At 39.2% G+C, this 14,780-nt stretch overlaps 1 protein-coding gene across 1 annotated transcript in view; it reads right to left on the bottom strand.

Annotated features, from left to right (window-relative positions):
* Window positions 1-529: 529 nt before the first annotated feature.
* The window catches only part of LOC132546717 (zinc finger homeobox protein 4-like), a 39,712-nt gene continuing 25,461 nt past the window's right edge, over window positions 530-14,780 (bottom strand). The window contains exons 2-7 of the mRNA XM_060210435.1: window positions 9,126-9,278; window positions 8,388-8,765; window positions 2,662-8,139; window positions 2,287-2,400; window positions 1,901-2,089; window positions 530-1,440 (exon numbers count right to left, since the gene is read on the bottom strand). Coding sequence (XP_060066418.1) covers window positions 758-1,440; window positions 1,901-2,089; window positions 2,287-2,400; window positions 2,662-8,139; window positions 8,388-8,765; window positions 9,126-9,278 — 6,995 coding nt within the window. The 3' untranslated portion in view covers window positions 530-757. The remainder of the gene's footprint in view (window positions 1,441-1,900; window positions 2,090-2,286; window positions 2,401-2,661; window positions 8,140-8,387; window positions 8,766-9,125; window positions 9,279-14,780) is intronic.

Consider the following 14,780-nt stretch of genomic DNA (forward strand, 5'->3'; position numbering starts at 1 on the left):
CGAGAAACCCCGATATTGTACCATTACAAATGTATATAGCTGCTTTTACATGAAGGTCAACTGATTCATACATTGTGTATATGTGTAATATTTTTTCTGATAACAACTTCAGCCTCTTGGGTAAATTTCTCACTTTTTGTTTTTCCGACCCCATCAATGAAATTGGTCAAAGTATGTCTACACAAGGGTTTCTACTCTAAAAATGGTAGATAAACAGCTACGAGGTTATAATAGTTCTACATCTGAATTATATATATATATATAGATATATAACATTTTATTATATTTATATTATCTACCTCGAGTGACAATTACTCATTACTTGTAAATATGTATAAAAATTGTTTTTAAAGTTATGGTTGAGGCTAAGTTCACACATCTCTACTTTAGCATTGTCTACCACAGTTTAAATGTATCTAAAAAAAAATTAAAAATATGATGACAATTATGAACATTATAACATATTAACATAATCTCCATATTTAATACGAGATACTTTAGAACATTTATACATAAGTAGAATCTATAACAAAAAATTGTCCACGACCGACATCACCTACAACTGTCACGATATGTTCACAACTACATTAACATTAAAGGTCAAAGTTCAAATTTCATTCACAGCATTGGAAATATTACAGCACTTTGCTTAAAGCAACTACAAAAAAAAAAAAAAAATGGAAAAAAAAAAGAAAAAAGAAATGCTAGGCCTCGACCAGAAATCTCACTGACAGTTATGGTGCACCATAACGTTTGTTCATTCTGTCTTGTTTGACGTTTCCTCCGCAATGTCATCGACTACACTATTGGAACCTGATATATTTAAACTTGCATCAGCTTTTGGCAAAGGGGAGGGTGATAAGTTATTGGAAGAGCTTGGAGACTTTGTACTTAATGGCCTGGTGATGTGTTTCTCAGTTGATAAAACACTGTCGACTGATTTAACCACACTAGGTTGAGTCGGTGTAGAGGATGAGGATGATTTCTGTTGGAGACGTGCAGTTTTGGCCATGTGAGAGTCCAGCTGACAGTGCGATTTGTACTCCTGTACAGTGGAGAACGTGTCTGTACAGAGGCGACATTCGTACTGTATCTGTTCCAGTTTCAACATCGGGTTCACATTGTCAGGGTATTTACCACCAGGGAAACAAATGGTTCGCTGATGTGTGACGCATGCCTCCTTGGCAGGATACACCATTTGGCATTTCTTACAGATATAGCCCACATCAACAGTGGACTCACGAGCACAGCTGTAGTCTACACTCCGCACCAGTGAACGCAGACTTGAGATGGACTTACAGTCCTGTGTATATTGAGCAATTGTTGCCTTGGGTTCCATCAGTTTCACGCCAACGTCTTTTATGGCTTGATGTGGAATTTGCAGTAAAGGTAGAGGTGTTCCAAATGTGAGGGGATCATAAGGTAACAGTGGGTCTGCACCTGAAGACAAAAGAAAAAATACTTAAATGTTTTTGTTTTACAAATGAAAATGCAAGAGACAATTTTGTCATCACCACATGTACTTGATGATCAGTCAAAATGTTGAAATACAGTCAGTGCAATAGAAATCCCACAAACAATGTGTAGTGAAGGGGCTCTATAAACAGAAACTCTAACAGGAACAATAGTTGGTTTTGGCCATATAATCATGTTAGAAACATGTGACAAGTTTGAAATTATTTACCTTGACAAGACAAGAATACTGAGCTCCACAAAAGTATATCATTTTATAGTATTTACAAAAACCTCAGTATCCTGGAACTATTACTGACTAAAGTTAGATCAATTTTACGTCAAACCAAATTCGTACAGAAACTTAAAAAAAAAAAGCTTGCCATTGTATTGTGTGGTATTGAGGTCTACGACTAAATGTCACCTTGAATTTGACTGGTTGACGTACCAGGGATGAGTCCAGGCTGTAGAAAGGGAATGCCCATGCCTGGGAGGTAACTGGGTAACCCGGGATACATGTACGGCATCATGCTAGGATCAAACCCTGGTAACATGCCCGCCATGGGGGACATTAGATGAGCACTCAGGTTGGCAAGAGACATTTGTACATCTGAAGTGGAGGTTGATTCCTTCTTCACTGTAATTGGTAAAAACAAAAAATTAATTTTTGGGGAAAAAAAAAAAAAAAAAAAAGATAAACAAAAATCTATTTACAATCAGCAATGGTACAGTATCAATTACAACTTCTATTTATGCATTACTAAAGTGACAAATAAATTCTCTCTTAGAAACTTTTCAGTGATGCTGATGTAGCTGTCGACAGATTGTACCTACCCGGGGTCCTCTTTTCTCCTTCTCTTTTTTCAGTGCTCTTTTCGATGGATTTCTTTTGCTCCAACTTTTTCACATCTGGCATCAGGTCATTGGGTAAAAACGATCCACTAAACCCTGCAAAATGAAAAAAGTTAGAAAAATAAGAAAAAAATAAATAAAATAAACAAATCAGCAAGATCAAATAACAATAAAATTGTCTCCTGAATTTAGTGTTGATTTTGTGACAAATAATTACCTAGGAAAAAAACTTAATTGTAGAAAGTGTTTTGACATAATTCATCAGAAGCGCTTATGATAATTTGATGTTGGAGAAGAAAGTCAACATATCAACAATTTTCAGTTGTTGTAGACATAAGGCCATGTTGAATAGCCTACCTGACATGGATGCAGAGGGTAGGCCCAGAGCATTGAGTCCCATAGCCTGGAGCTGTGAAAGGTGAGGCTGTGAGGCAGCAGCAACTGTGGCTTCATCCCACGCCTTCCTCATCCTCTCCATGTCCCGCTGTTGTCGCATGGGGTCAGGGATGGCTGACTGTGAGGTAATGTCACGTTCGGTATCGGACTGGTTTTGGATAAAGCCCTTCACTTTTTCTATATGCTTCTTGGTGAAGATATGGTCCTGGATCGTATACTTGTGGGAATATTTGAATTTACACAAAGAACATTCCTCCGGAGGCTTGTGGAAATCTACATTGCTGTAACTATTGGCCATGGTGAGTTTATGCTTCTTCTCCTTAGCACGAGCATTCTGGAACCATACTTGTACCACACGCTTTGGCAGACCTATCTCTCTGCCTAACATTTCACATTCAGCCATTGTTGGAGTCTTGTAGTCAACAAAGACCTGTTTCATAATACGAACTTGCACGCTTGTCATCTGAGTGCGATAACGTTTGCCCATGGGTGGCGTTAGGTGACTTGATCGTTCCACAGATGGTGATGAAGATTTGCTTAAATCCTTGTTGCTACTCAAACTATCACTGATGGAATGTTTGCTGGAGAACATATCATCTGACCTTCGAGAAGAACTGAATCCCTCGGTACTCCTGTCACTGAGGTCTGTAGAGGCCCCATCAGAAGATTTCTCCATGTCAATGTTCACTCGTAGAGGCTTGCTGAGGTCGAGTGGTGCCTCGTAGTCACTAGCACTGCTGTTTACTCGAGGATGGCTGCTGCTGCTACTACTGCTTGTTTCGTGTTTTGTTGATGTAGGTACTGATTCAGTTGGCGTAGTATTAGAAGTTTCCTTCTGACGACCGGTGGTACTCAGTTCAGCCATGTATTTTTTATAGGAATCTTCATAAAACTGTTTCATGGAAAGCTGAAGAGGATCACCAAGGGAGTTCATTCCCATTGGCATGCTGGTTGGAGGTATGATGGGAAGGAAGGGTTGCATTCTGGGTGGTGACATGAGTCGGTTGAGCTCGACAGAGTTAGTGCTTGGTGACATGAGGGATCCCGGTGACAGCTGGGACCCTCCGGGACTCTCTATGGCTGCGTCAGGAATGGAATCGATGTTGATTTCACCCTTTGCCATCTCCTCTGGGTGTTTCGTGGCTAGATGAGACTCTAATGCTGATTTTGCACGGAATAAAGCACGACAAAATGGACAACGTTTGTGGATAAGCTGCTGGTGAGCACGATATTGTCCTTTGCGTTCTCTTGCCCGAGTGTTCTGAAACCAGACCTGTACAACCCGTTTTTTCAAGCCAACATCTTTGGAAATATTTTCAAGCTGTTTACGGCTGGGATTACAGTCAACTTGATATTTCTGATACAGGTAATCAAGCTGTTCTGGTAAAATTGTGGTGCGCAACCGTTTGTCCCTCGGCTGGTCATACATATCCTCCTCTCTTTCCTCCTCTAATTTTCTCTTCAGAACATTTTTCGTTTCTTGCTGTTGAGCAGCAGCCATTGACTGCAGTACACCAAACGCACTGTTAGACTGAAGGTCTGAGAAAAGACTGGGATTCATGGTGTGAACGTTCTGATGCTCTTGCCAAAGGTCAAACCTCTCAAATGACAGCAAACATTTCTCACATTTGTACTTGATCCCTTCGGAATCTCGATCAGCGGAATGTTCAAGGGAGTTAGCAGAGCCGGATTCTGATTGGTTGGCATCATCCTGTGACAAAGTTGACCATGAGTCACTGTCCTCCTCTGTCACACTCACAGATGTCTGGGACTTTTCAGCAATACTGTCAGAGGTGCACGACTTTTTCTGGTGGCGGATCAGATCGTAGTATCGTTGGAAAACAGCAGAGCACTTTTTGCACTGATAGTTAAGACCAGGTGTTCTGTTGTAGGGTGAAACCTGATTTTCCTGGCTGGAGTCACCTCCAGAAGGTGGCTGGTTTTCATATATCTTTCTTGCTTTCTGTCTGGCATTTTGGAACCATACAACAATTACTCTTGGGCTGAGGTTAAGCATGTTAGAGAGATGATCAAGTTCATCATCTTTTGGATAAGCATTCTGTTCAAAATATTCCTGTAACACTTTCACCTGATAGTCACTGAATCGTGTACGATTAGCTCTCTTTGAGTATGATGGGGAGGATTCAAATCGGGGTCGGATTTCTTCTGTGTTACAGGGTGCAATGGGAGGTAGAATGAATGTGTTCGGTGTTGGTGTTGATGTCATTGATGGGGCTCCAGACATGCTGATCATGCTTTCCCCACTGTCACTCATGTCAGGAGTCTGAGGTCGTGGAGGTTCCACATTTCGTGGTTCTGACTTCACCTCCGGGACAACTGGCAGGGGATTAGGGATAATAGGTGTGACATCTAAAGCTGATATCTTGGTTTCCATGGGAACTGGCATGTCCTCTTCATCTTCTTTCTTAATAACAACATCATCTTCGAGTAGTTTATCTTCCATCATTGGCAGTTTTCCAGTTTTCTCATACTCCTCCAGGTCCAGTGTGGTGGATGGTGGATTATTGAAGTTGTATGGGGAGTCCTTGTTTCGCTGTCGTTCCTTGAACAATGTATTCCTGAACCAGTGTTTGATCACCTTTGTAGGAAGTCCTGACTGTTCTGACATTTTCAATATCTGTTCCTCACTTGGTGAATTGTTGATATCAAAATGTTTACGGAGAATTTTCAACTGTTCATCGTTAATTCTGGTACGAGCCCGCTTCTGGTTTTGCATGGCAGCAGCATGTTGAGCTAGTTGCTGTTGTTTTTGCAGTTGTTGTAAGTTGTTCTCGGCTTGACTCGTTGTTGGGGACACCATTTTCTCTGTTCCCATTGGAAACATCATTGGCATGAGTGGAGGCTGCATGTTCATCGCCATAGCAAAAGGCATATTCATTGCCATGGCAAATGGCATGTGCATTGGCATGACCGATGAGAGGTCCATGTGGGGGCTCATTTGAGGAGGTGGTGGTGGGGGAGGGGGCATCTCTTGGCTTGAGTTATTGTCATTTGATGCCTCACTGCTCTGTTGACCATTTGACATCTCAGCTTGGGCTGTAGAATTGGACACAATTTCAGAATCCTTTGGTTGTTTCTTTTCCAAATCGCACCTGAATTTCTCGCCGAAGTCCTCAATCATATCAATGGGGACAACTTCCTTATGCACCTCCTCCTGGTGGGCCTTGAGTACCCACACACTGGAGAACTCCTTCAGGCAAGTGCTGCAAACACACTTGTTCAGTTCAGGCAAGTCAGATAGATAGGCCTCAGTGCCCTCCTCCTCTTTCTCTGCTTTGACAGCAACAATTTCGTCTTGGTCCACCTCCATTTCCCTTTCTTTTTTCTCTCCTTCAACTTCTTCCTCATCTGGTTTCACTCCAGGCTTTGTGCGTTGGTTGAACTCATTAAAGTGCATTACACATTCAAACCCAATGTTTTCTAAGAGGTTCCTCTGGACTTGCGTCTTCAGACGACTGGCAAAGTTACGTGGCCGCATGATAGCCGCCTGGGACTGGGATGTAATGGCCAATGGACCAGAGTTTGGACCCTGCTGACTGAGGTAGGATTGCATCACCAACTGCTGGTGCTGCTGAGACTGAACACTGAATGGTACAGACGTAATGCTGTCAGAACTTTCCGGATCCTTCTTAATGCTTAATCCACTTTCTTTCTTGATGTGTGATGGCAATGATTCTTGGCAGTTGTTCTGGTGATTGGATGAAGATGAAGTTGAGTTTTCGTTCGATGATGATTTTGCAGATGATGATTGTTGACTAGACACAGATTCTAACAATGAACCATTCTGTGCTGTTGTCGTGACAACATGGTGTAGTCCAGGAAGTAAGGACATTGGTGGAAGTCCAGTGGTGATCCCTGATATACCTGCAGTGATTCCCGGAAATATCAGTGGCTGGCTGCTACTTGCAGACATGAGAGGCTGTTGCTGCAGTATCTCAGCCAGTATTTTCTTCTGATGCTGCGGTGAGATATTTTTATCATTTGGCTGTTCAATGAGAGGCTGAGACAAGTCCACTTGTCCAGTCAGCACAAGTTCCTGAAGTTTCGATGCCTTGGTCTGATGGGCCACAGACCGGATATGTATATCCAGTGTTGACCCTTGACTGTACGAGGCCTTACAAATATTACATTTGTATGGTTTGGATTTATCAGATTCTGTCGACACAGGTGACACTGATGTTGGGTTGCTAGGCGATGAGGGATCTGATGATACAGTTGTGGTCTCGGTAGGAGTTTGAGAAGGTTGTGGTGTCTGTGAATGGGAGGTTGGTAATTGAGGTGATTGAGATGAGGCAGAGGAGGTCAAACCTCCCTGCTGTAAAACCTGACGGTGCTTGTGAAGATGTGATACAGAGTTGTAGTGTACCAGAAGGATGTTTTTCTGTGTGAAGGATTCCTTACACACATCACACTTGTATGGCCTGTTGGGATCCAGATACTTCTCCATAGGATAACTCAATTTGTCCCCACGACGGTGAAGTAGAGTCTTGTTGTGGGCTGTGAGATAGTTTTGCTTGGTAAATGCTAGTTTACAGCGATGGCATTTGTATTTACGTGAGGGATCCTCATAACTTCCCTCGGCAATGGCCTGGCTATTGATATAGTCCTCTAGGAATTGCTGTTCTTTGTAGTTCACATCCGTACCATCCTCCTTTGTGCCACTTTCTGGAGAACTTGCACTATTCTCATCACCATTATCCATAGAGAGGTTAAGTCCCTCGTTAGAATTTGTGTCCATAAGTTCTGGCTTTACTATGCCTTTCTCTCCAGTCTCATTTGAATTCACATCAGTTTTTGTACAATCTGTGGCCATATCTGGTGACTCCTCTGAGGTAAGAACTCCAGTGCCCTCAGCAGGAGACGACGGACAGCCACCACTTAAAACCTTTTCGAGTCTGGAGGTCTGTAGTAAGTTGGTCAGAGCTGCAGAGCTTTCATTGAGAACAACACTATGCTGCTCTCTCTCGGCTTCTGACAATTCTGTGTGGTCAGTTTCAATATGTTTTCTTAACGCAGCAATAGAACAGAAAGAATGTGCACAGTAGCTACACCTGGTGGCAGCACGGATGAGGTGATATTGTTGATGAAGCTGGAGCTTCTCTTGAGATTTGAAAGCGAGGCTGCACTGATTACACCTGTATCTATACACTTGATTTTCAAGTCCAGTGCCTGGTTGGCGCTTGGCATGGATTTCACGGAAATGGACCTGTAATGCTGTGGCTGTTTTAAAATACTGGTTACAACCCTTTTTCCAACATAGGTATCCTGGTCCTCTGGGTGTTTGCTTGAGTTCTAAATGTCCAAGCTCATTTTGGTGAGCATACAGAGCATCAATGTTACCAAAAGTCTTTGAACAAGTTTGACATCTGTATTGGTCATCTTCACTGTTCTTGTCAGCACCAGCAGTAGTGTCTATAGCTGTAAAGAACAAAATAAAAATAGAATTAGAACTATTGTTCTGAATAGTTCCAGTTTATAATATTTTTTATACGACTTTCTTAAAACAGAAAATATGTTATCATATATATGAAATTGTATAAATCCGCTTTTTCATTACCTAAATTATAGCTAGATAAAAAAAAGTAATAATTTTTTTTTTTTTATTTTTTCTTGCTTTATTAAAATGAATGCCAGTACTCGGTCCAATTGATAAGAAATAAACATACCATCTTCTGCTGCGATTTTGGCTGCCTCAGCCTCCAGTGCTTCCATATTTATCTCCTCTGATTCATCAATAGGGATCTGAGGAATAACAGAAGAGTGCCCAATGGCATTTGTAGGAGGCATGATCCAATCCCCTTTATCGACCATCAAAAGCAGGCGATGAAGTCCCTCTGGTTTGACGTTGTGCATGGACGTGAGGTGCTTTTCAAGGCGAGACTTTTCCTTGAACTCCTCCTGACAGAGAGGACAGCAGATTTCCTTTGGTTGCTGTGAATGCTGGGAGAAAATGTGAGCCTGGATGCGTACCTCATTCACACTACTATAATCACAGTAGGGACACACATGGATGTGTTCTTCTCCTCCTTCTGTGTTACCAGATTCTGTCAAAACAAATCAAGTAAACCTTAATAGCAAATAGACAACAGATAACTAAATTTCAACATTTCCTTTTTGTTATACATAGGTCTGATTTATCTCTATGTTGTGTTATTCAAAATATTTTTATCACTTAAATATTAAAAAAAAAATATCTGAGAAAAATTTTCTTATATCCAGAGGTCCATTATTGTTTTTAGTGATTAACCTTTTTTAATTTCATTCAAATAAATACTTTTTAAATTGAATACTGACAATTCCTAAAATATAAGATTTTTGTAAGAGTTACCTCCCCTTTCCCAGTATCGATGCTAACTGTCTGACAAAAGATTACAGGGGAAAGTTGGGTGGTTAGATGTGCTTACCTGGGGTACTGGTGGTGTTAACAGTGATAGACTTTGTGGTAGGGTTGTTGTTGTTGTTGTTGTTGTTGTACAGACCGGGAGTATCAGCTTTTCTGTCCTGCAGTTCATTCTCCTGGACTACAGCTCTTGTCTCGTCACCCTCGCCTTCCCCATCTGTAAAATACAAACAGTACACTTAGGAACTAAATCAGGATAAAACTTCATAAATCAATACTGCTCATTCTGACACTAATCTCCCAGCTGAAAAATAATTCAAAATATTAATTGCTTAAAATCAATTACAAAGTTAATGATAAATTACCTATGATGTCATCTACCCAGTAAACACTCATTAAACTTGCCTTAATTAATTCTAGTTTAAAAGCCAGAAAATTTGAACTCAAGAAAATCTCATTTAAAAAGCAAATATAAAAATGTGGTAAAGAGACTGTGAAAAAGTTAATCTTTTTCAGGTGTCATTAAGATAAAACGCTATATACACCTAATGTAGAATAGTTTATCTGACTGCTACAGGGGAAATTTTATAACATCATTCTTACTACAACATCTCACACACACTGGTACACAATCAAATCCCTGATTTCATTAAAGCACAAATCTATCAACTTTTCACTGAACAATTTCCCTAACTAGATCCCCAATGGTCACAACAAAGGGGTGAGACTTTGGTCTTTGTGGCCCCCTAATTGTACCCCGGTAAGATGTTCACACTTAGATGCAAACTGTGTGTCTACAGAGATCCCGGTGACAATGGTTGATCAAATTATTTGGGAAAGTATTACCGTTTAGCTGTAGGGACAATTATTAAGAGGTATTTAAGGAATTTGTAGGAAAACAAAGCCAAACTGAATCGACCATTCACTTGATAGCCTGGATCCCACTAACGTGGGAAGTGACTGGGTGTCAATCCTTACCCTGACTCAAACACTCACCTGGTACAGTAATCAGGTGAAATAAGACACATCGCAGTAGCTAAATTATAATCTAGGAAAACCAACACATTGTAGCCGAGGAACAATATCCCGGGAGAAACTTGATCATTATTACGCAGGAAGAGACAAATTAAGGATTCATGGTTCATCTAACAGCAATTTCCATTTATATGTTTTTATAACAAGTTTTTATAACTTCAGAGATCAACTCAGGTGAAGAACAATTTTATAATGCTCTATTTATGTAAATAAATTCACCTGTACACTCTAGTCAAAGCTGATCAACAACCGACCAAGGGAATCCCACATTTATTATGTACGCTGATAAAAAGATAAAATCTTTAAACAAACTTTGGCAGGAAAAAAAAAGAAATTTAATATAAAAGATCACCTGTTGGGTGCCCCCTAATCAAGAAAGAAACCATCCCATAATTCTTTGTAATCAAATGAAATTTTCTTCTGTCAGCTTATAATGATATGACAGCCAAGCCCCGACCCATTTACAAAACAATACAAAAAGAAACCAAAAACCCAGTCATTAAAAGGAGCATATTTCAAACTCTGGATACTTTATAACAAAAACCAGCCTTATTCAAGGACGGGTCAGTCTTTCTCTCCCATTACAAAGTGTTTTCATTTAGTGTATACCTAAAGACAAATCAACAGATACATTCGTCCCTCCTCTAGCCTCATTAATCCCTTGGTGAAAGTGTGCGCCATTAAATATGGCTGCAAGGCCCATTCAGTGAGTAGATCTGGGCCCGGTGATTTATGTGTCGGTGAAGTGTTACACCAGCTATCACTGCTTTTAATCTGAATTTCCCTGATAAGACAGGAACAGATTCAAGTTATCAAAAACAAAGTAGTTTACAAAATTCATGAGAAAATGGCTGAACTGTGTGTCTCTGTATACAGAATTATCTGGGAAAAACTTTCCATTTAAATTACATCTGCAGATTAATTGCTGAAATGGAGAATGAGAGTGGCTAGGGAATCCTCTCTATGGCATTATCCTCCAATGTTAGAGGACTGTAAATATGCTCCTCTGGTAATATTTATCAACAGGCTAGACACTACAGCGAGAAATTCATCTTTATGATGAATAATACAGGTTTTAAAATCGAAAGATATATTCTTATGCAACTGTCAAAATTTTGAAATTAATAAATGCTGATTTGAAATAAAAGTGTAAATATAGAGTTATTTCTATCTCTTTGTTAGATTTATGTGTCAATAAACACATTTAGAAATTCACTTCTTTTATATCTTTTAATTCATTTTTGTTATTCTTGCTAAATATTTCTATTCTGTGGTACTCAGATCTATCATTTTTGAAACTGTATGCCAGCAGAAATCCGGTGGAGACGGCCACCATACATGGTCCATATACCCTAGTTACAGATGCGTTTAAGTTATTCGTTCCACCTTCAACCACATCAAAAGATCAGATTTAGGAAAATTGCATTCTGGTTTTGAAACAAAAGACTAGTAGCATTATTCACCAATCAGTATGTTTCTCTGATCTGGTGAAAGTTGATACAGTCTGCTTTGCTGACCCCTGTCAGACTGACAATGCAACAGATGCCAGCATTTTATAACGATTCTCAAGATAATGGCGGCCTTTAATATAAGTATGCAGCATGCAGTATGGGAATTAATCTTTTTTTGTTTACCCTTGATAGCCTTTCCGTGACCCTTCTTTCACAGCGAGTACATTCCTTCACCCCCTCGAGCTGCTGTACATACATGTACCCCCGTGATACTGGACCACTGTTCCCCCTCCTCATTATCTAGATCCTATATATTAATCCTTTCTAACTTCTCCACCTACTACAACTGTCTGGCTGATATCTCTTGTAGATATAACACACAACTCTGGTCAGTGGTAGAATTACCCACTGGTAGAGTTACCCAGTGCCCCTCCCAGCACAGAACTGTTAACCCCCTCACCATATTCCAAACAGTAAACCATTTATTATCATTCCTGAGTGTAAACCAGCATAACTCTGAATCAGGAATGTTGTCTCACTTTAAAAAACCTGTGATTGTGAAGGAGTGAAAAATCCACATCATCTGTTTCTTCACCTATGGTATCATTAAACCCACACATAATAATATATCTTAAAATCATGATATGTTTTTGATTTAATGAGTATATATATATATATATTTATAAAATCCAATCAGAGAACAGATATGCTATCACTTTCTGGTAGTTTTGTTGTCCTGCGTAGGAGGACTTATAAAATAATATGTTATTGTGTTGACAGAAATAGCTTGTTCAGTCATACAATCTCCTCTGCAATGGTTTTTTGCACAAACCAAAATGATATTGTATTTTAAATGTTTACTAATTAAGTAAAAAATGAAGATCTGATTTAAAATCGGTTAAAATGTCATTGACTTTTTTTGTTTGCGAGGTTTATTGTCCTGTAAACAGACAGGGCCATTTTGAAACAAGCTCTCCTTGAAGCAGCTGGTGGTTGCCTCACTGAAAAACATACAGAAGGCAAGTCACACACCATCCAGTGCAATAAGCTTAAAAAGTCCTGCTGATAGACACAACCAAGTAAACACAGAGAGGTAGGTCCATTTTTAAGCTCCCGAAGAAGCTTGAACTTCTGGGGAGCATCGCAATAAGCATCTCGGGTGTTCACCTGAGGTTACATTAACCAATATTGTAACTGACTGAGCCATCCCTCTCATTGAAAAAATAACTCATAATTCAAAAATTAAAAATGTAATGAGAAATTAGAGTCTAAGACTTCTGACATTGGCTATTTGCGTACAAGCCTTAGTACTTGTTAATTGTGTTTGTATCTCCTTGTAAACAAACAATAATTGTATCTAAAAAAAAGCACGCACAATGTCATGGCTATGCAAGAAGAAATTTGTCTTGACATTTTGTTAAAGCAGAGAATATTTCTAGTCGAACATCGGTTGACCATTATTGGTTCTTTAATGGAAGTAAAGCAACCATTTCGAAATTTGCAGGTGGCGCCATCTACATTGCTGTTTTTAATTATGTAATTATGTCCACTGTCTTTGGGACTTAGCACCAGACATACAAAACATAAAGCACTCCCTCTTATATAGTAGAGCATTAACACTACCTAAATTGTAACTAGTTTTTCTTCTTAAAAAAAAAAATAAATCAATTTCGATAACTGCTTATTGTGTAATATTTAATTCATATTGGCATTAATAAATCAGTTTAGCAGTTAAATCTTTCCAAATATAACTTTTATGAGATTTTGAATTTTAAGGCCTATTTACAAATAACTTCGACTGACTTACACCCCCAATAAACCAATCCCTTGAAAAACAGCATGTCTATTGATAAATTGACACAAAATTATGTCACCATGACAATGTAACTGTTTGGAGATTTATATACATTGAAACCCACTCATAGACACATGCACCCTATGATGCAGACAATGCACTCTATAAACTGCACTGAAACTTCTGAGACAATTAAGGAAATTCTTTTGTCTTTAACTGTTGTTAATGAGCTCACAAAACAATCACTTCCTCTGCTTTTTTTGGGCATATCATTGGTCTATTTTTTCCCTCTTTCCTAATTTGTTGTTTGCTTTCTCTGCTGCGTAGCTGTTGTCTAAATCATGGCCATGATGAGCCTTCAATAGGACATCTGCCTGTTCTGCTGCTGACTGCACCAGAAGGTGGATGGCAGTAACAGCAGCAGAAAGGCATCGCTTTTGTTTCACAAAACTAATGGTCTGCTTCATCAATTCCTCGAGATGCGCAATCTACATTAATCTAATTACCCTAGTAACAAACAAAATTGCAATTAGGGGCAGACAGTTTACTGACATTGTCTGCACAGTTTTTCATCCAATATCGCAGTGCTCACTTTCTGTACGGCTTCAACATTGTTTTCAGTGGAGGCACTGCAGAAGATACCACCGCAATGCAAAGAGATGCACAATTATACCTCTGTAACCAGAGCACTTGATTATTTCTTCTTCAATTTGTTCTGCTCTACATCCCGAGACAAAAGACCTTCGCTTTGGATTAGAAAATTTTGTTTCTGTCCAAAAATTCCATGGAATAGACATCTAGTAATTAATGGCGGAGATATCGATTGGAGAAAAAAGTTCATCAGATTAGGCCAAGCTAGTGTTGTACTTGATGGAGAAAATAATACATCTTCGAGTGATTGCAAGTCAATGGCTTGATATTGCAACTGCCTAATTGCAACAATTATAACTAAAGCTGCCCCGACATCTTCCCTTAAAAGGCTGAAATAATCTAATCAGACTGAATTCCCATTGATTCTATTCCTGGACTTACTATCAACGATGATGATGATGATGAATCTCCGAGCCAATTAGAAATAAAAAGCTAGAGCATCATGGGTAAAAAAAGAATAAAAAAAATAGAGAAACTAGCCAGTTATGTGCTTTTACCAGAAACTCTGATATCAACATGACTTAATGAGAACTAGCGTAATTTTGTATTCATGTTTTACGAAATCAAATCAAGTGTGCGAGAATCACAGCTGAAAAGATTAGTCTTTTCGCAGTTCTTAATTTAATAGGATTTTCTAGTAATTCTTTGAAAAGTGCGTTTGTCAACTAGGTTGAGCTGGAATTCTTCTTTTTCATTTTAAAACTTAATCTGTTAATATTTGTTGGTTTTATTAGTTGTAAGCTGCACTTACGTATTGTCAAAACACAAAGACAGCAGTACAATTGTT

This window comes from Ylistrum balloti, unplaced genomic scaffold (assembly GCF_031769215.1).
Source record: "Ylistrum balloti isolate Yb309-2 unplaced genomic scaffold, AGI_CSIRO_Ybal_v1 Utg369908, whole genome shotgun sequence".
NCBI lineage: Eukaryota > Metazoa > Mollusca > Bivalvia > Pectinida > Pectinidae > Ylistrum > Ylistrum balloti.